Below are 19,871 nucleotides of genomic sequence, written 5' to 3'. Positions count from 1 at the left end.
CAAACTACAGTGAATCACAACATCTATATATATATATATAAAAAAATAATAAAAAAAAAAAAATTAAATGAAATAAAACTTTTGGCAGCAGGCAAAAGTAAAGAAAATTAATATCTATATATTATCTATGTGCAATAGAAAATATCTATGTGCTTCTTATAAATGTGTCTTGGTAACTCTATCTCAAAGTGCCCCATGACACCCTTTGGTGCCAATTCCAAAATGGAATGAATGGGAAGCTTAACTAGGGTACCATTACAATTTTTGGGTGCAAAATGCTAAAAATTTGGTTTACAATTTACTTTTTTGTATATCCTTCCTCTCAGCCCCCTTAATAAATAAAAACAAAGAAAAAAAATTTCAAAGACGGCCTAACAAAAACGATGTAGTTTTATTTGTTTTCATGTTCATGAAAATAATTGAATATTTTATTATGTAAACTCTCAAAGATACGTGTGACAAAATAGTCCCACGACTCTTTTTCTATGAGACAAAGTCGCACAAATCTTGTGGGGTAGTTTGAAGAAGATAGTAATTAAAACCTTTATTTAATGCCCTGTTTTAACAGTATGCCACGGCAAATTATTTTACTTTATTGCGTAAATTAGACATACATCTATTTGTTAGGTTTATTGTATATATTTGAAACAGTAAAAAAATATGAGTCTTCTTACGGAATTAAAGAGCGAAGTTGAGACACTTAAAACGAATAAAAACTATTGCTTCTCAGACTACTCAAGAAATATCTACAAAACTAGCACAAAGAAACTGAACTGTGATACTTTCAGGATTTATGTCCTAAACGTTGTCAATACCATGGCCGGCGAAAGACTTAGAAGCCTAACAATTTTTTTTTATTCTCTAAAGGCTAATTGTGATCGGCTCATAAGTAACAACGAAGACCGCATTGCCTATCCATCATAAAGTCAAACTCTATCATGTTGTTTTACCTGTATTTTGTGTTTTTTTTTTGCTTTATGTTTCCAGTAAATGTTAATTTTTAGAAATCCACAAATATTAGAAGACATCAGAGGTCGGTTTATTTGAGCTAGTATTGTATATAAAATTTGCGCAATGTGCTGAGTAATAATTTTTGATCGTTGTAAGCTTCAGATTCACTCCATACTTTAGTCAGGAAAAACTTTCGTTTTTTAGTTAATCAAAATATAGTGTAGATAAATAACGAAAAAAACTAAGCTGCATTTGAAATTGTTTAGCAGAGTAAAATACCTTCACCTAAATGAATTTAAACATTCAAGATACAAGGTTATATCGAACAAATACCTTTCAGCCAATGTTGTCTAGTATGTCAAATCTTGGATTAACAAGTATATCTGGAAGCCCTGTTACATAAATACAGTAAAGGTATTTTCACAATAAAAGCAAATAATTGGTTTTGTGGCCGGGTAGTACATGTAAAAAAATGTTCATTAAAATAATTTATGAAAGTCACATTGAAATCTGTTTTAAATATCTGCGAAAAAGATTTTCTAAGTAAATACTATCCATAGATCATTATTTAGCCAGCTTGAGTACAATTTAAAGGTTCCATGGATTTTGAAAGATCTCCAGTCGCATGAAAAGGTTTCCGTATTGATGTGGAATTAAAATTTTAAAGGAAACATCCTCATTGAAAAGCTTCCACAAAATTCGCTTTTCATAGAGAACGGATACAGAAATCTCCAAGCTAGGAGGATTAAAAAGCAAATATTTCAGCTTTCACCATTTCAGCTTGATAAGAAATAATAAATCGGTTTTTAAGTAAAAGGAAACTGTTGATTCTGTATGTTTTTTTCTTTTGCCGGCTAGTAACGACAGATCGTGGACAGTATTTAACAAGACAATTCATCGTAGTACAGCTCTTATGAGGAACGTCGAGTTGTGACATCGAGATTTCGGATAACTGATGTATTATAGTTTTGCTTTCAAAATCCCAAAAGTTTAATTTCTGCCCTAATTCTATTTTGATCAGAGCATTTTTAGGGGACGGAATGGGCTTAAAGGAATACAATAAACAGCTAGACACTTGAAAAATATAGAATATATTCTAAAACATTGCAAAATTGTTTTTTTTATTTTTTTTTATCCAAATTTGTGTGCCTGATATTCGTATAGATCATAAAACCTGAGAAACAGACATTTATCCCCATGACGATCTGTTCTAATTCCCTCATGATGAGTGTGCCTCAACCAGACAATTTTTTTTATTATTTATCATGTCTTTTCATGAAATGAATCAGCATTATCCCATTTTGGGATAATGCTCCATCTCTATCCTAAAACGAGCAGAAACAACCAGATAATAATTCAAACTTAAAATTAAACAATAAGAGCTATCATTAAACTAAAACTATCAGAAATTAAAATTAATAACCCAGTCAAGATCAAGACGAAGAGAAATTTCCATAGATCATGGTTATGCTCGCGTCTGCCTCAATTGCACCTAAAGGAGAAGTTATTTTCACTTTCCAGGAAACTAAACAAGTTGCTTCAAAAATTGCTAGTAAAGACTTGGAAAACAAAAGTCTTTGTATTTAACATCTTTTTTAGAACAATAGATGAATCCCTAAGTTTTCAAATGAAATGGAATACAAAAAAAAACAAGACAAATTTATTTTTTCGCCTGACCACTTTGCATGGGGATTGTCGTAAATACTTGGGAGAGGGCTCATTCCATTTCAAATTGAAAGTCGTTGTTCTCTTCTTAAAAGTTGAAAGCAGCTGGAGCAGTCCCCTCCCGTGCCCTGCTTTGCTCCCCCCCCCGTCATGTCTCTCATGGTATTGTATTAAATTTTATGGCAAGCATTTTGCTTATTAATGTCACAAGATTTTATAAAAAAAAAAATACCCCCGGGGATGAGAAGATTCCAACAGCGTCCTGGGTAAGATCTAAAAATGCACGAACTATTTACAGATATATTTTATAATTCAGTAAAAGGTGGATGTTTTACTTCGGGTGCCCGATCGGCTTGCAACTTTCAGGGATGGGTTTTTGAACCAAGATTAACACTTTTTTGTTGGGAGGGGGTAGGGGCTAGAGGTTCAGAGCTGGAACAAAACTTTGTATCCTTGATACGGTTCAAACCTACAGCCATAAGTCCTTATGTCACAACTGTCAAAAACAATTTAAGTTAAGGGGCATGGACCCAAAAAGGGCCGAAAAATTGTTTTCCAAATGGCTTGAAACTGGTATCCTGAAATCCTTATGTCAAAAAATAAAATTAGTTCTCCCAATAAAAGAACCAAAATCTATCTTTATTTGGGGCACGGAGCCTGCTCTTCCCAAATAATGGGGCCAAAATAGTGCGAAAACTTTATTTATATTTTCCTGATCGACTTAGAAATTTCAAAGATTTTTGCCCGGCTCAATAGAGTCAAATATTTTTATTTAAGGGGTTTGTTAGGGGCCCTAAGAAGGAAGAAAAATCTGATCAGATTTTAAACTTGTAGCCATAAGTCCCATACCACAAATCAACTATTTAAGGTGAAAAAGTTCTTTCTTGATCGACTTGGATCTTCTAGTGGTTGTTGCCTGTCCTAAAAAGGCTGTACATTTTTGTTTGAAGAGGAGAATAGTTAGGGGGCCTAGAAGTGGGCCAAAAACTTTACTGTCTCTGATAATTTTGAAATCATGCTAAGACTAACCTTCTTCTTGTATAATCGTGTGTAGGCCTACTTGGCAATGAACTTAAATCTTGAAGTTTCAAGCAACTGAAAAAAAATTAGAAATCATTTTCTTATCATATTAAATAGTATAAGAAACAAGAAAAGCAAAACCGTCTTGACTCCATAAATAATGTTTCTTAGACATAACTAAACTTAGACTAGACATAACTCCAAGCCCTGACATAAAGAATTGTGTACCTCTCCTGGGTTCATAGTGTTTTATTTAGTATTACTTGTATAGTAAGATTCAGTATTTTTCTAGTTCTGTCTCAAATAGTAAATGATAGCCTATATTACAAATAGCAAGTGGTTATTGTTTTATGTTCTGTTTCATTTCCTTTAAGTTTTTCTGATATCTTAGGATTACTTCCGAAAGAATTTCCTTTTTTCTTCAGGACAGGATTCTCTTTTTAAGGCTCTGTCAGACAAAGACTGAAATTATCGTGAAAGTAGATAGTTTCTTAATCTGTCTTTTTCATTTCGCTGTATCGATTACTTTTTGGTCATTTTGTGATCCCTTTTACTTTTCTTCTGAATTTATGTCTCAAAAACAAGAAAATCATTTTTGAAATGATGTTCTGGTATATAAAAATATAATTTTTGAAATGATGTTCACGGTCTCTGGTGTGTAATATTGTTTTATTATTTTTTTATTTTTTTTTGAAATTTTTGTAGGTCCTCCATACATTCGTCCAATGCAAAGAAAGACAGGAATTGCAAGCAAGTCCCTTGTCATAAAATGTCCTGCTTCTGGTTATCCACTTTTTAACTTTACTTGGTCAAAAGGTATGCAATTGTCTCTCCGCGTATATTAGTATCTAAAGATAATAAATTGTGTCTTCTATATATTCTCTTCAACAAAAGATTAGTTGTATAGTCGTTTCTTTGTAGAAGGAGGTGTGTAATTAAAATATAACCCATTAAAATTTCTGAGAAACTCAGTTTGGAATTTTATTGAAGCGCTACTAAGGTACAATGACTGGGAGATGATATAAAGTCTTTTATTTGTACTTTATCATCTGTTCAATCCATTTTTGCCAGATGAGTTTGCCATCGGTCATAACAGCTTTCGTACTAACTGTAAGACGAGACGAGGGAGTCTAACCAGCCTTCATCAAACACTATCGTCCATGTCAAATTTTTGCTCTGAATTAGGAGACTGCAATTATTTGTAAAGGGGATATGTGATTCAAAAGGTCTCCTTTTTATAAACACACATCGAGAACACTATAATTTGAAAAGGGTCGACATGAGTTTATATAGTAATAGCTTAAGAATATGTGCAATTTTGAAAAATGAAATTCATAATGATACATTCGTTGGAAAAAAAAAACAGAAATTTTGAGAAGTATCTAGACAAGCCGTGGGTCATTATTTAGCATCCCATAGATGAATGTGCAAATTTTTGACGCAATCTCAGAGTGAATAAGATAAATCTAGTTATTTTAGGACTGTGGGAGTTTTTTTTTCATATCTAACTAGTTATTTAAGTGTCCTGGGTAGAGCCCTATCTCCATTGTATTTTTAAGTTTTCTCAACCGTATTGAACTTAAATTATTAAATTTGGTGATTTTTTACCGATTAATATAGTATTTCAGCCATATCCTGACCTGTGTATATGATCAAAGTGATAATATTATAAATAAAAACGTTGCAACTTCATCTATTTAATTAAGTAAAATCATGTAATAAAGCCATTATTTGTAATACACTTCATTATCAAAACAGTGTTTATGCCCAGCACAGATTTTCATTCTTTCTAAACACAATCATGGTAGAATGACTTCTGTTTTTTTTTCAGATTAATTGTAAAAACACAGAAAAACATTTGGAAATAGAAAGAAAAAACACAATCACAGAACTACTCTCCTACAAGTTGAGCTTCCTGATAATTTTCCAACAACCACTTAAACATTCATTTGTTACAATGATCCCGGATTTGAGCTGAAATTGGGTTCCAGATATATGGCCAGTAAAATAAATGTTGAAACAAAATATCTAATTTAAAAGTTATAATGAGAATTGGTTAGGAAAATCCCAGAAACATTCAAGGGCAATGTACTATACAAATAATCATAACAAATATTAGAAACACAAATCAAAGATCTAAGTAAAAATCCCGCAAGTGTCATACAGATGTTTAACTGAAGATCTTTGATCAATACTAAAAAGTACCCTCGTCGATTTATTTTCAAAACATGAAAAGACTTAATTACAGATGAAAAGGTAAATGCCCTGATAGAAATACGGTAAAGATAATATGGATGAAATAACTGATTTTTAGAATGTTTTTAGGGAAAAAGTAACAAAACCTAGGAGTATTTATGAGAACTTCTTAAGATAAAGTTTTTAAATTTTTATGAAACAGTAGGCCTATATTTCATCTAGAATTAAATCAAGATTAACTGACCAATCGTCAGCGATTCAACGCTATTGAAAAGCAGCGAGGCTATCTGAAACGGATTGATTTATGTTAGGATTAAATAAAAAAAAACAAGTTTTTTAAACTGAAAGTAAGGAGCGACATTAAAACTTAAAACGAACAGAAATTATTCCGTATATGAAAGGGGCTGTCCCCTCCTAAACGCCTCGCTCTTTACGCTAAAGTTTTTTATTGTTTTAAAAATAAAGTTGTGAGGCAGAGTCAAACTTTAGCGTAAAGAGCGAGGCGTTGAGGAGGGGACAGCCCCTTTCATATACAGAATAATTTCTGTTCGTTTTAAGTTTTAATGTCGCTCCTTACTTTCAGTTTAAAAAACATGTTTTTTAATTTAATTTCTGATCGTTTTTAGTTAATGCAGCTTTTATTTTGGCTCACTGTCATTGAATAAGTAAACAAAATTTGCATAAAAATTTTACTCTTCTTTTGCTAAATGGCTGTCTCTAAATTTGGTTCTGACGTAATTTACAAATTAAATTACATAACGAACTTCTATATTCGTATATTTTTCTTCTGGCAAAAAATATGTTGTAGATATAGTTGTCAGATTTTTGCAGATATGAGCTTAAAAACTACGTAATAGGGTTTTCTTATGCGCCGAATCTGACGGTGGGATTTTCATTAAAATTCTTTCACTTGTAGGGGATGTTTCCTCCCTCTTTAAAAAATCAGGTAAATTTTTTCAGGCTCCTAGCCTTTGATGAGTAATACTAAAATTAATAAAATTTATATATTTATAATAAGCATTATAATCCCATTATTTTTATAAATTTATTGAAATAAAAAATCCGTTTTTATAAGTTTCTATTTATTTTTCCCCTTTTCGCTTGTTTTTTTTTGTTGGTTTTTTTTTTTTATTACGTATATGTTATTACGTATATGATGGAATTCTTCCCTTAGTAAATACGACGCTCTTTACGTTAAAAGTTAAAAAAAAAGTTTTAATTCACAAACCCCTGAATCACAAAGGCCGTTTAATTAGAATAGATATCTATTTTGAAAGCACTAAAAAAAACTGTAGCGTAAAGAGCGAGGTATTGACTTGGGGGAGAACCCCCTCATATACATAATAATTTCTTTTTGTTTTAAGTTCTAATGTTGCTTCTTACTTTCAGTTGAAAAAACTTGTTTTTCTAAATTTAATTTCTGATCGTTTTTTAAATAATGCTTGGAAATCCGGCACCCCCTTCATAGAAATGTCCCTTACCCCAAAGAAGCATCCTCCAAGGAAAGATTCTCCCTAGTAACCCCCGATTCCCGCCCCCCCACCCCGACCAGAAAAAAATCCTTCCTGAAAATGTCTGTATACTTCCAAATAACCAATACAATTTGTAAGTAATGGGCAAAGTTCATATCTTGCAGCCCTTCCCCTGGGAACTGTGGGGGATTAAATCATCCTAAAAGACATATTTATTAGATTTTCGACTATGCTGAACCAAATGGCTATCTCAAAATTTTAATTGGGCGACTTTGGGAAAAAATTGAGCGTGGGAGGGAGCCTAGTTGCCCTTCATTTTTTGGAGGGCACGCATCGTGATCTTTTTTCGAGCAAAAAATGCAAATTTCCACCTTTTTGCAGATAGGAGCGTGAAAATTCTTTAATAGGGTTCTCTGATAAGCTGAATGTGATGGTGTAATTTTCGTTAAAGTTATTTAAAAATTCAAAATTTCACATTTTTGTAGATAGGAGTTTGAAGCTTCTTTAATAATGTTCGTCGATAAGCTGAATCTGATGGTGTGAATTTCGTTAAAGTTAATTAAAAAAATTTGAAATTAAAACAAAATTTTATTGTTTAAAAAAAATGAGTTTTGAGAAAGTCAAACTTTAGCGTAAGGAGCGAGGCGTTGAGGAGGGGACAACCCCTTTCATATACGGAATAACTTCTATTCGTTTTAAATTTTAACGTCGTTCCTCACTTTCAGTTAAAAAAAACTTGTTTTTTTTTTATTTCATTTGTGAATGTTTTTTAATTAATTCAGGTTGTGACTTTGACTCATCGTGCTTGAACAATTAAAACGAAATTTGCATATTAATTTTACTTTTATTCAGTTAACTGGCTTTCTCGAAACTTGTTGAATTTTATCTACGAACGTTTTTATTAGTAATAAATATACGTAACTTATGAATTAACTTACGTAACAAACTTCTATATTCATATATTTTTAATATGTTTATTAGGGGGTTTGCCCCCTTGTCAACACCTCGTTCTTTAAGCTAAAGTTCGAATTTTGTTCCAATTTCTTAAGATGACCTCTTAATCACAAAGGTCGTTAATTAGAATAAATAGCTCTTATGAAAGTACTAAAAAATCTTTGGCTTAAAGAGTGAAGCATTGACTAGAAGGTGAACCCAATCATATAGCTATTACTTTTTGTTCGTTTTAAGTTTTGATGTTGCTCCTTACTTTCAGTTGAAAAACTTGTTTTTTTATATTTAATTTCTGATTTTTTTTTTTAAATAATGATGGGAAATCCGACGCCCCCTTCATAGCAAAATCCCTTCCCCCATGAAAACTTCCTTCATGAAATGATCCTCCCATATAGCCCCCGACCCACCCCCCACTACCAGAAAAAATTCCCCCTGAAAACGTCTGTATACTTCCCAATAACCAATACTATATGTTAACATTGGGTAAAGCTCATAACTTTCAGCCCTCCCCCTGGGGGCTTTGAGGGATTAAGTCATCCTAAAAGACATAGTTATAATATTTTCGACCATGCTGAACAAAATGGCTTTTGATCGGGTGACTTTGGGAAAAAAATGACCGTGGGAGGGGTTCTAGTTGCCCTCCACTTTTTTTGGTCACTTAAAAAGGGCACTAGAACTTTTAATTCTCGTTCCAATAAGACCTCCCATGATATTCTAGGACCACTGGGACGATACGATCACCCCTGGGAAAAAAAAAAAATAAACATGCGTCCGCGATCTTTCTGGCAAAAAATGGAAAATTACACATTTTTGCAGATATGAGATTGAAACCTCCACAGTAGGGTTTTATGATACGTTGAATACGTTGTTGTAATTTTCATTAAAGTTCTATAACGTTTAGGGGGTTTAGGTTTTCGAAAATCAGCCAAATTTTCTCAGGCGCGTAACTTTTGATAGGTAAGATTAAACTTGATGAAACTTCTATATTTGAAATCAGAATTAAAATCTGATTCTTTCGATGTATATCAAAATTCCGGTTTTTAGAGTTTCGGTTACAATTGAGCTGGGTCCCTCCTTGCTTACAGTTCGTTACCACGAACTGTTTGAAAACAGCGAAATTGAACTATATGAATCATAATATTCAGGAACTAGAGGGACCAGAATACCGTCTCCTTTGTGACACAAAATTTAAATATTCCGTTTCGTCATGTCCTGTGCTCGCAATAACTCTACCTGCATGATTTTTTTACGTAGGTTTACTTATCCGAAGACATTAATTAAAGTGTTATTTTAGCTCTATTTTCAATCCCGTTAAAATAGAAGAAAGGCTAAAAAGAGAAACCCCCCAAAATTGTAACTCGTTGTCAAAAGGATTTTTGATAAGGAATCAAACTAGAAAACAAAAGAATTAAAAAAAAATCCTTAGATTCATTACTACACAAAAGTTCGGTTATTAAGACTGTGGTCTTAAAATATTAGAGACTTAAATTTAAGATGAACCTTCGTGAAGTCATTTGCAATTTTAGTTTTGTTTCTTAATTTAGTTTTATATTTTGTGAAGGATATTTTAATGTTTCTTGCGTAGCCAGCTTTCAGCACACAAATGCTCGTCAAAAGAATTACTGTAATGAATATCATGGGTTTTAGCAATTTGCCTCCTTTCCGAAAATTTTGTTTTATGACTGTTTAATTTCAGGTTTTTTGAAGTTTTTGAAAGCCTTTTGAGCCATAAAGATAAACAATTGATACGAGGTTTAAAATTTTTACTAGTGGTATAATCTTGAACAGCTCGAAAATAAAAATATTGAAAAAAAAAATACAAGCATCCATAAGCTAGCCCAACAGCAAAAAAGTTTTGAAAAAAAAAACTTCATCTCAGCATAAATATATATCTTTTCAACATTTTGCTCTGTAACAGAAACGTGACTGAATGACTTTCTATTTCTCATTGGACGTGATATCCTCTTTCTATTAAATTAATGATAATAATCCCTCTATATAGGTAGTCAGCAGCTTCCATTCAACCGGCATCAAACTGTATTCCCTAATGGGACGCTTCTTATTAAGGAATTGCAAGCAAGCAGTGATGGAGGAAGCTATTCTTGTTCTGTTCGAGGTACCTCTGGAGAAGTTGTTTCAAGATCTGTTAATGTTGAAGTCCTTGGTAAATTGATAATAGGTTTTTTCTTCATTCAGACTTTTGATGTTGTTTTTAACTAGATGGTAACAAATGTGCATATTGCCCCATCTTATATTGACTTCATATTGTTCAAAACGTTTCAAAAGAAATGATTCATTTCTTTTAGTTAAGTTCAGGGTTGCCAAGAGCCTGGCTCATATGACAAATTGAATCAAAAAGTGTTTTTGTTGTCACCTCATTTCTTTCTACGTCATTACCAAACTTTCTTATATATATATAAAAAAATCGGCAATAATTGCTTATTCTCTTACAGATTTTTTATCAATACACAAAAAAAGCTTATTAATTGTTAATTAAAACAAAACAAAGGAGAAGGAAATGTTCTGTGGCGCCCCAAATCTTAAGTTTTTTGCAGTTTTTTTTCCAATATCTAACATTTTCAGTATAATTTACCGACCTTTGATGTTGCGCCTCAATCCCAGATTCATGCCCCTCCAAGCTAAAATTTTTCGGATGGTCCCGCAGAAGTCCTAATCGGCGAAAACGATGTGGGTAAAAGTTTTTTTATTTTAACTTTTTTATGAAGATTCGACAAAAAATATTTTGAAAATCTATAGAGGTTGCAGTTAACCCTTACCCTAGTCACCCTGAACATCCTAGCACGTGTGGTCTGAGCTCTGGAAATTTGATTTTATCAAAACAAATTCGTAGCTTGATCAAGATGCATTAAAAAATCCATTCGGCAAAAATTAAATTAGCCAAAAGATGAATACTGGATTGAACAAAGGAAGATCTCCCCTCCCCCTTATTGGCACTCCTGTGTGACAAGTTGTAGCTCTTGAAATTTTTAATTGTATCAAAACAACTTCAAATCTTGATTCAGATAAATCAGAAAAATCAGTTTATCAAATAAGATATAAACGTAAAACATAATGATGAATTGAGGAAAGGGAACTTTCTTAGCTTAGCCAAAAAAAAAAAGCAGGAGTGCCGGTTCACGAAGTATAGGGGGTAATTTTTTTCAAAATTCAGATGGTGAGCAAATTTGTCGTTTTATCGTCTTATTTTAATGTAAATGCCAAATAAAGTTTTTCAATGAGAATGCAAAAAAGATACTAACATAAAACTGAATGATGAATTGAGGAAAAACAACTTTCTTAACTAATTCAAAAAAAGCAGGAGTGCCGGTTCACGAAAATGTATAGGGGGTATTTTTTTTTTAATTCAGAAGGTGAGCATTTTTTTTGTTTTATTGTGTGTTCTTTTTTTTTAATGTAAATGCCAAATAAGGTTTTTAATGAATATGCCAAAAAAGGTATTTTCTAAAATCTAAAGGATAGGCTAAAGGTCTAGGGAGGTAATTGACCTCCTTTGTGTTCTTGAAAAAATCTTATTTTCCAAAAAAAAAAATCAGTTCAAATTAACGACACGTTGAACACTAAATGTCAGAGCTGTAACCACGGTTGCCACCTGCTGACAAAAAATCAATAGATTTGTGTAATTTTCTGGTTGAGTTAGTGTTTTTCTTCAACAATCTAGTAATTTATGTGCAAATTTAAAATTTTTTGTTTGGGTAATGCAAAAAGTCACTAGAAATAGGTATAAATCGCTAGGAGGGGTGGCAACCCTGCCTGTAACTGAACTTTTATAGGGGTAACAATAATAAAACAAATGTTTGCGCAAAACAAATGATTACCGCAAAACATAACAAAAGAGGCTTTTATACTGGAGAACACTTCCTGGTTTTCACAAGAATAGGCATGCTACAATATTCATCCATAAAAATTTAAAAATTTAGAAAACCAAAACAGATATTATGATTTTAACTATGTCGTTCCTTGTAGTCTCCAGGGGATTTTCATCTTTTGAAAGCAATATATCTACTTACTATCCAAATAAAATTTCCTTGCAGGAGTTAGTAGAATGTGTTACTTTAGATTCATTGTCCTTGGTACAGGCTAACCAATAGACAGAAAGGAAAAATAGGAACATAAGATAGGTTAAAGAATAAGTTTTTCTTAAAATAAAAAAACTGTATTACTTCCGGAATTACCTAATCATAGGCAGCGCAATCGCACTGCCTAAGTAAAGAACGATGTTGGCACAATGTGTTATTTTTTTTTCTTTAGACCAGGGCACTTCGTATCGAAGGATTTGTCGTAGAAACTTCAAAACGGGCTCATTTGATTGGAAATTGGAGTGGCTAATGTCCTTTTTAATAGTCGAAAGTGATTGGAAGACAATTAAAACCCCTTCCACGCCCAACATTTCCCCAAACACATCCAATCAAAATTTTGAGATAGCTAATTTGTTCAGCGTTGTTGATTTCCACATAGAAATTATGTTTTTGACGAGGATACTCCCCCAGAGCCCTCAGGACAAGGGTTGTTAGTTATATCTTTGGGGCATATAAGGTTTTTATAGAAAGCGTTGTCGTAAAAACTTCAAAAAAGACTTATTCGATTGGAAATTAAAAGGGCTAGTGCCCTTTTTAATAGTCGGAAGTGATTAAAGGGCGACTAACCCCCCTCTCACGCCCACCTTTTCCCCAAACACATTCAATCAAAATTTTGAGATAGCCATTTTTTTCAACGTAGATGAAAGTTCTGGAAATTATGTCATTGAGGATGACAACCTCAATTCATTGAGGATGCCCTGGGGGCATATAAGGTATTTATAGAAAGCGTTGTCGTAGAAACTTCAAAAGGGGCTCATTTGATTGGAAATTGAAATGGCTAGTGCCCTTTAAAATAGTCGAAAGTGATTGGAAGGCAACTAACAGCCCTTCCACGCCCATCATTTATCCAAACACATCCAATCGAAATTTTGAGATAGCCATTTTGTTCAAAGTAGTTGAAAGGTCCGGAAATAATATCTTTAAGGATGACAATTCCCCAGAGCTCTCAAGGTAAGGGTTGTAAGGTATGCCCTGGGCGCATATAAGGCTGTTATTGAAAGCCTTGTCATAGAAACTTGAAAAAAGGCTCATTCGATTGGAAATTCAAAGGGCTAGTACTCTTTTTAATAGTCGAAAGTGATTTGAGGGCAACTAACCCCCCTCTCACGCCCACCTTTTCAACAAACAAATCCAATCAGAATTTGTAGATAGCCATTTTGTTCAACGTAGATAAAAGTTATAGAAACTAGGTCTTTAGCATGATAACCCTCTCAGAGCCCTCGGGGCAAGGGTTGTAAGTTATGTCCTGGGGGAATATAGAGTTTTTATACATAACGATGCTGTAGAAACTTCAAAAAGGGTTCATTCGATTGGAAGTTAGAAGGGCTTGTGCCCTTTTTAATAGTCGAAATTGATTAGTGGATAACTAACACCCCTCTCAAAACCACAATTTCCCCAAACACATCCAATTAAATTGTTGACATAGCCATTTTGTTCGTTTTAGTTTAAAAGTCTGGAAACTATGTTTTTGAGGATGAAACACCCCCAAGGGCCCTGAGGAAAAGGGTTTTAAGTTATGCCCCGGGGGCAAATAAGTTTCTTCAATAGAAAGTGGTGTCGTAGAAACTTCAAAAAGGAATCATTCGATTGAAAATTGAAATGGCTAGTACCATTTTTAATAGTCGAAAGTGATTGGAGGGCAAGTAACCACCTTCTCACGCCCACCATTTCCCCCAACACATCCAATCAAAAATTTGAGAGAGCCGTTTGTTCAACGTAGTTGAAAGGTCCGTAAATTATGTCTTTGAGGATGACAACCCCCTCACAGCCCTCAGTGCAAGGGTTGTATACCCTGGGGGCATATAAGTTTACTACAGAAGTTTCTGGGATAATAGCTTCAAAAATGGCTCGTTGGACTGGAATTTCAAAAAGCTAATGCCCTTTTTAATAGTCGATATGGACTAAAGGGCAACTCACCCCCCTCTCATGCCGCCCATTTCCCCAAACACGGACAATATCTATGTTGAGAAAATCGTTTTGTTCAGCGTAGTTGGAAGTTCTAGAAATTAGGTCTTTGAGGATGACAGCCTCAATTCATTGAGGATGTCCTGGGGGCATATAAGGTATTTATAGAAAGCGTTGTCGTAGAAACTTCAAAGGGGGCTCATTTGAAATTGAAATGGCTAGTGCTCTTTAAAATAGTCAAAAGTGATTTGAAGGCAACTAACAGCCCTTCTACGCCCATCATTTATCCAAACACATCCAATCGAAGTTTTGAGATAGCCATTTTGTTCAAAGTAGTTAAAAGGTCCGGAAATTATGTATTTAAGGATAACAATCCCCCAGAGCTCTCAAGGTAAGGGTTGTAAGTTATGCCCTGGGCGCATATAAGGTTTTTATTGAATACCTTGTCATAGAAACTTGAAAAAGTGCTCATTCAATTGGAAATTCAAAGGGCTAGTAATCTTTTTAATAGTCGAATGTGATTTGAGGGCAACTAACCCCCCTCTCACGTCCGCCTTTTCCCCAAACAAATCCAATCAAAATTTGTAGATAGCCATTTTGTTCAACATAGATAAAAGTTTTAGAAACTAGGTCTTTAGCATGATAACCCTCTCAAAGCCCTCGGGGCAAGGGTTGTAAGTTGTGTCTTGGGGGCATATAAAGTTTCTATAGATAGCGATATGCAGAAACTTGAAAAAGGGCTCATTCGATTGGACGTTAGAAGGGCTTGTGCCCTTTTTAATAGTCAAAATTGATTGGAGGATAACTAACACCCCTCTCACACCCACCACTTCCCCAAACACATCCAATCAAAATTTTAACATAGCCATTTTGTTCGTTTTAGTTTAAAAGTCTTGAAATTATATTTTTGAGGATGACACTCCCCCAACAGCCCTGAGGACAAGGGTTGTAAGTTATGCCCCGGGGGATATAAGTTTTTTCTATAGAAAGTGGTGTCGTAGAAACTTAAAAAAGGAATCATTCGATTGAAAATTGAAACGGCTAGTACCCTTTTTAATAGTCGAAAGTGATTGGAGCGCAAGTAACCCCTTTCTCACGCCCACCATTTCCCCGAACACATCCAATCAAAAATTTGAGAGAGCTGTTTGTTCAACGTAGTTGAAAGGTCCCGAAATTATGTCTTTAAGGATGACAACCCCCTCACAGCCCTTAGTGCAAGGGTTGTAAGTTATACCTCGGGGCATATAAGGCTTTTATAGAAAGCGTTGTCGTAGAAACTTCAAAAAGGACTCATTCGATTGGAAATTGAAAGAGCTAGTGCCCTTTTTAATAGTCGGAAGTGACTGGAGGCAACTAACCATCCTCTCACGCCCACCATTTTCCCAAACACATCCAATCAAAATTTTGAGATAGCAATTTTCTTCAACATAATTGAAAGTTCTGGAAATTTTGTTTTTGAGGATGGCACCCCCCCCCCCCAGGCCCTCAGGGCAAGGGTTGTAAGTTATGCCCTAAAGGGCATATAAGGTGTTTATTCAAAGTATTGTCGTAGAAACTTCAAAAGGGCTCATTCGATTTGAAATTGAAAGGGTTACTGCCTTTTTTAATAGTTGGAAGTGATTGGAGAGCAACTAACGCCCCTTTCACGCCCACCATTTCCCCAAACACATCCAATCAAACTTTTGATATAGCCATTTTGTTGAACGTAGTTGAAATTTCTGGAAATTAGGTCTTTGAGGATGACAAACCACTTGCAGCCCTCAGGGCAAGGGTTGTAATCTATGCCCTGGGGACATATAAGGTGTTTATAGAAAGCGTTGTCGTAGAAACTCAAAAAGGGCTCATTCAATTAGAAATTGAAAGGGCTAGTACACTTTTTAATAGTAGAAAGTGATTGGAAGGCTTAAAATTTTTATAGTAAAGATTGATGTGGGTGCAATATATTATTACTATTTTTTATTGTTTAGACCAGGGCACTTCGTACCGAAGGAGTTGTCGTAGGAACTTCGAAAAGGGCTCATTTGATTGAAAATAGAACGGGCTAATGCCCTTTTTAATAGTCGAAATTGATTGGGGGCAACTAGTCCCCCTTGCGACGCCCACCCTCCCATTTGCCCATTATGTTTAAAAACTAAAAGTTGCCTTAAGATTAAATCAAAATGCACTATGTTAATGCTAATTTCCAATAAAGCATCTCAGCAGTATCCCAAGAATGACTGAGAGTATTATTTTCTAACTTTCGGGAATACTTCTGCTCTTAAAATTTAACAAAATCAGAATAGCGTAAGTGTATCCAAGCTATCAAAGAAAGTATACAGATTTTTTTGCAAATGGTATCAAGTTTTCTATTCCAGGTCAACTAGAGGAGGTATGAAACTAAATTAAACATTACTATTTGTGTCCAGATTTTTAAAAGGGTGTATTTTGTCAAAAATTGCTGAAAATTTTTATCCAGCATACAAATAGCAGCCCAAACTTTAGAGTCCTGTAAAAAAACGAAGAGATTTAAAGTAATATTTTCTTTTTCCCTGAAAAGACTATGTCAATATAAGTTTATCTATTTTTGAGTAGGGCCCAAAACTCCTAAGCCTTCCCAAGGCCAGAACATAATTTGCATTTTACTGAAAAAATACAAATGAATGTTTATTGTCAGTTTAATATACATATATTCATGTTCAGTAATCAAAATGTTAATATTATTTGATTTATTAAAGTTATAAAAGTAAAAACAAATTATATTTTTTTCAGTAAAGTGCAAATTATGTTCTGGCCTTGGGAGGGCATAGGGGTTTTGAGCCCTACTCATGTTAATTTCTGCTCGTTTTGAATTTGAATCGCTTATTTATAGTAACTTCTGTTCGTTTTGTGCATCATTTATTTATCAGTGATAAATTGAGGTATTTTTCCGTTTGGTAGATTATTTGATTTTATTTTTGCTCATTTTTAGTTTAATGGAGTTCTTTACTTTTATTTGAAAACTCATTTTGGGTAAAAAAAATTTTTTAATTAATCTATAGGAAATACGCAATCAATAAACCGAAATATTATTTCTTAAATTTGATATGACCAATTTCAGCAATAGAAAATGGTATACAAAAATTATTGCTAGTCATGGTGAAGCATTTCTAATGGTGTAGGTTGTGTTTAGAATGTTAATGGTATATCTGTGAAGCCAATTGGCTAAATGATACAGACAAAATGAAAGATTTACAAATTAGAAACATTGTCTCTTTTGTGTTAAACCCTCAGCTGTCTTATGGAAAGTGTTTGCTAAAATATGGAGCAAATTCCTTCGAAAAATTTTAGGATAGATATAAGATAGTAAACATTTATTCTTTAAATAAGCAGGCTATCAACAAAAAATTAGTATGGAATTATTTCATCGAAGCAAAAGAGTCAAAAGCCAATCATGTATTTTTGACTGTAAAATCTGGAAAAGGCACATAAAATATCCCCGGAAGATGTTTTCGTCACTCCCATAATTATATAAAAATTCGGTTTTCGTGTTGCAAATCATTTTTTTTATTCCTTCCATTATCGCAAAAATGGCACAATATTAACAGTGGAAGCACATACTTTCATATCTGAAAGAGAGTTCAGAGCTATAGGAGACAGATCCAAAAATTTAGGAAGCAGAATCGGAATCAGTTTAAAATTGACAGTCTCAAACCCCTTGATCCTTTTTGACAAATTAATTTAAAAAAACTTTCCCAAAAATAATTTCTTCAAAGGAAAGTAACAATTTTAAACTTAAGATCAGCAGATACAAATACCTCTTAAAATTCAAAATAAAAACGACCAGAACTTACTATTAAAAAATAAATGAAACCCAATTCGAACAGAAATTAAATAAACAATCATAGCAAAAAAAACATACAACAAGTAATAATATAAATGAATCAATAAATCTTAAAGCGAGTAATTCTTAAATAGAATATGCAAATCAAGTTTAAAACGAAAAAAAAAAATTGGTATTGAAGTATAAATGAAACCCAAAACGAACAGAAATTAAATAAACAATCAATACAAACAAACATACAATAGATAGCTACTAATTTAAATGAATAAATAAATCTTAAAACGAGTGAAATTTAAATTGAATACGCAAATCAAGCTTGAAAAGAACAAAATCGCTACAAACAAGAGTTTTGTATCGCCTCGTTCTCTCATTGTAAAAGTCTAAAACCTACAGCGTCATCGGCAGCTTACTGAAAATGAACTGTATTACAAATATTTTCTTTTGTACATAATATTGAAAATAAACATTAAACTTAAAGTAAAATTTTGAACTGATCAGCTTTCAGCAATATACATCAAATATTCAGTTTAGTTTGTTAGTTCTTTTATAAAAATAATTTACAAATAGTTCTCTTATAAATAGATCTTAAAGTAAGTAATGCTTAAATTGAATATTTAAATCAAGCTTAAAACGAAAAAAAATATTTTGCAATTGAAGTATAAATTAAACTCAAAACGAACAGAATTAAATAAAAAATCAATGCAAACAGACATACAATAGATATTAATTTAAGTGAATAAATAAATCTTTGACGAGTGAAACTTAAACTGAATATGCAAATCAAGCTCGAAACGAACAAAAATCACTGCACACAGAGTTTGGGTATTGCCTCCTTCTCTCACTGTAAAAGTCTAAAATCTTCTGCGTCATTGGCGCTTTAGTGCAAACGGATTTTATTTAAAATATTTTCTTTTGTACTTAATATTGAAAATAAACTAAAATTACAATAAAATTTTGAACTGGTAAGCTTTCAGCAATTAACACCATTTTATATCAAATATTCAGTTTAACTTATTAGTTCTCTCTAAAATTGTTCAAAACGAATACAGTTTCTCTACAAACAAGAGTTTGGATAATACCCCTTAACTGTAAAACAAACAAAAGCATACTGTGTCATTGAAACCTCACTGAAAATGAATTATATAACAAATATTTTCTTTACCAGTTCTTACAGCATTGAAAATGAATATAAAATTACAGTGAAATAAAATCTTGAACTGATGGATATTTCAACAATTAATATTATTATGTATCAAATATTCATTTTGATTTTGTTTGTACTTCCCAAGACTGTTCAAGACACTTATAGTTTTCAGTAAAGCGCCAATGACGCAGTAGATTTTAGACTTTTACAGTGAGAGAAGGAGGCAATACCCAAACTCTTGTCTGTAGTGATTTTTGTTCGTTTCAAGCTCGATTTGCATATTCAGTTTAAGTTTCAGTCGTTTTAAGTTTAATTCATTCATCTAAAAAACATATACGGCCCCTGGACATAACTTACAATCCCTACCCCCGGGCCTTGGAGGGTTGTGTCAACCCCGGAGTTTTCGTTATAAGATCTTTGAACTATTGAAAAAAATCTCAAAGTTCTATCTCAAAGTTCTTATAGGATGGGTTTGAGGAAAAAAGGGCGTCGGGGGGGGGGGGGGGGGGGGCTAGTTGCCCACCGATATCTTTTGACTCTTTAAAAGTAAACTAGAACTTTCAATTTCCAATCAAATGAGGGCTCTCTGAACTTTATACGAGGATCCATTCCATAAGAACCATATATTCCTCCAGGGCATAACTTGCAACGCCTGCCTCCGGGCTCTGGGG

At 33.3% G+C, this 19,871-nt stretch overlaps 1 protein-coding gene across 1 annotated transcript in view; it reads left to right on the top strand.

The window, feature by feature from the left end:
* LOC148942772 (cell adhesion molecule Dscam2-like) overlaps nucleotides 1–19,871 on the top strand; it is a 551,837-nt gene that overhangs the window by 331,747 nt on the left and 200,219 nt on the right. Inside the window, exons 7-8 of the mRNA XM_089101980.1 lie at nucleotides 4,342–4,452; nucleotides 10,258–10,419. Coding sequence (XP_088958106.1) covers nucleotides 4,342–4,452; nucleotides 10,258–10,419 — 273 coding nt within the window. The remainder of the gene's footprint in view (nucleotides 1–4,341; nucleotides 4,453–10,257; nucleotides 10,420–19,871) is intronic.

The sequence above is a fragment of the Artemia sp. Qi Xiang Cuo genome, chromosome 16 (genome assembly GCF_049724085.1).
Source record: "Artemia sp. Qi Xiang Cuo chromosome 16, ASM4972408v1, whole genome shotgun sequence".
Classification (NCBI taxonomy): domain Eukaryota; kingdom Metazoa; phylum Arthropoda; class Branchiopoda; order Anostraca; family Artemiidae; genus Artemia; species Artemia sp. Qi Xiang Cuo.
Note: the sequence above shows the minus strand (reverse complement) of the source record. Positions and strands in the feature narration are given on the sequence as shown.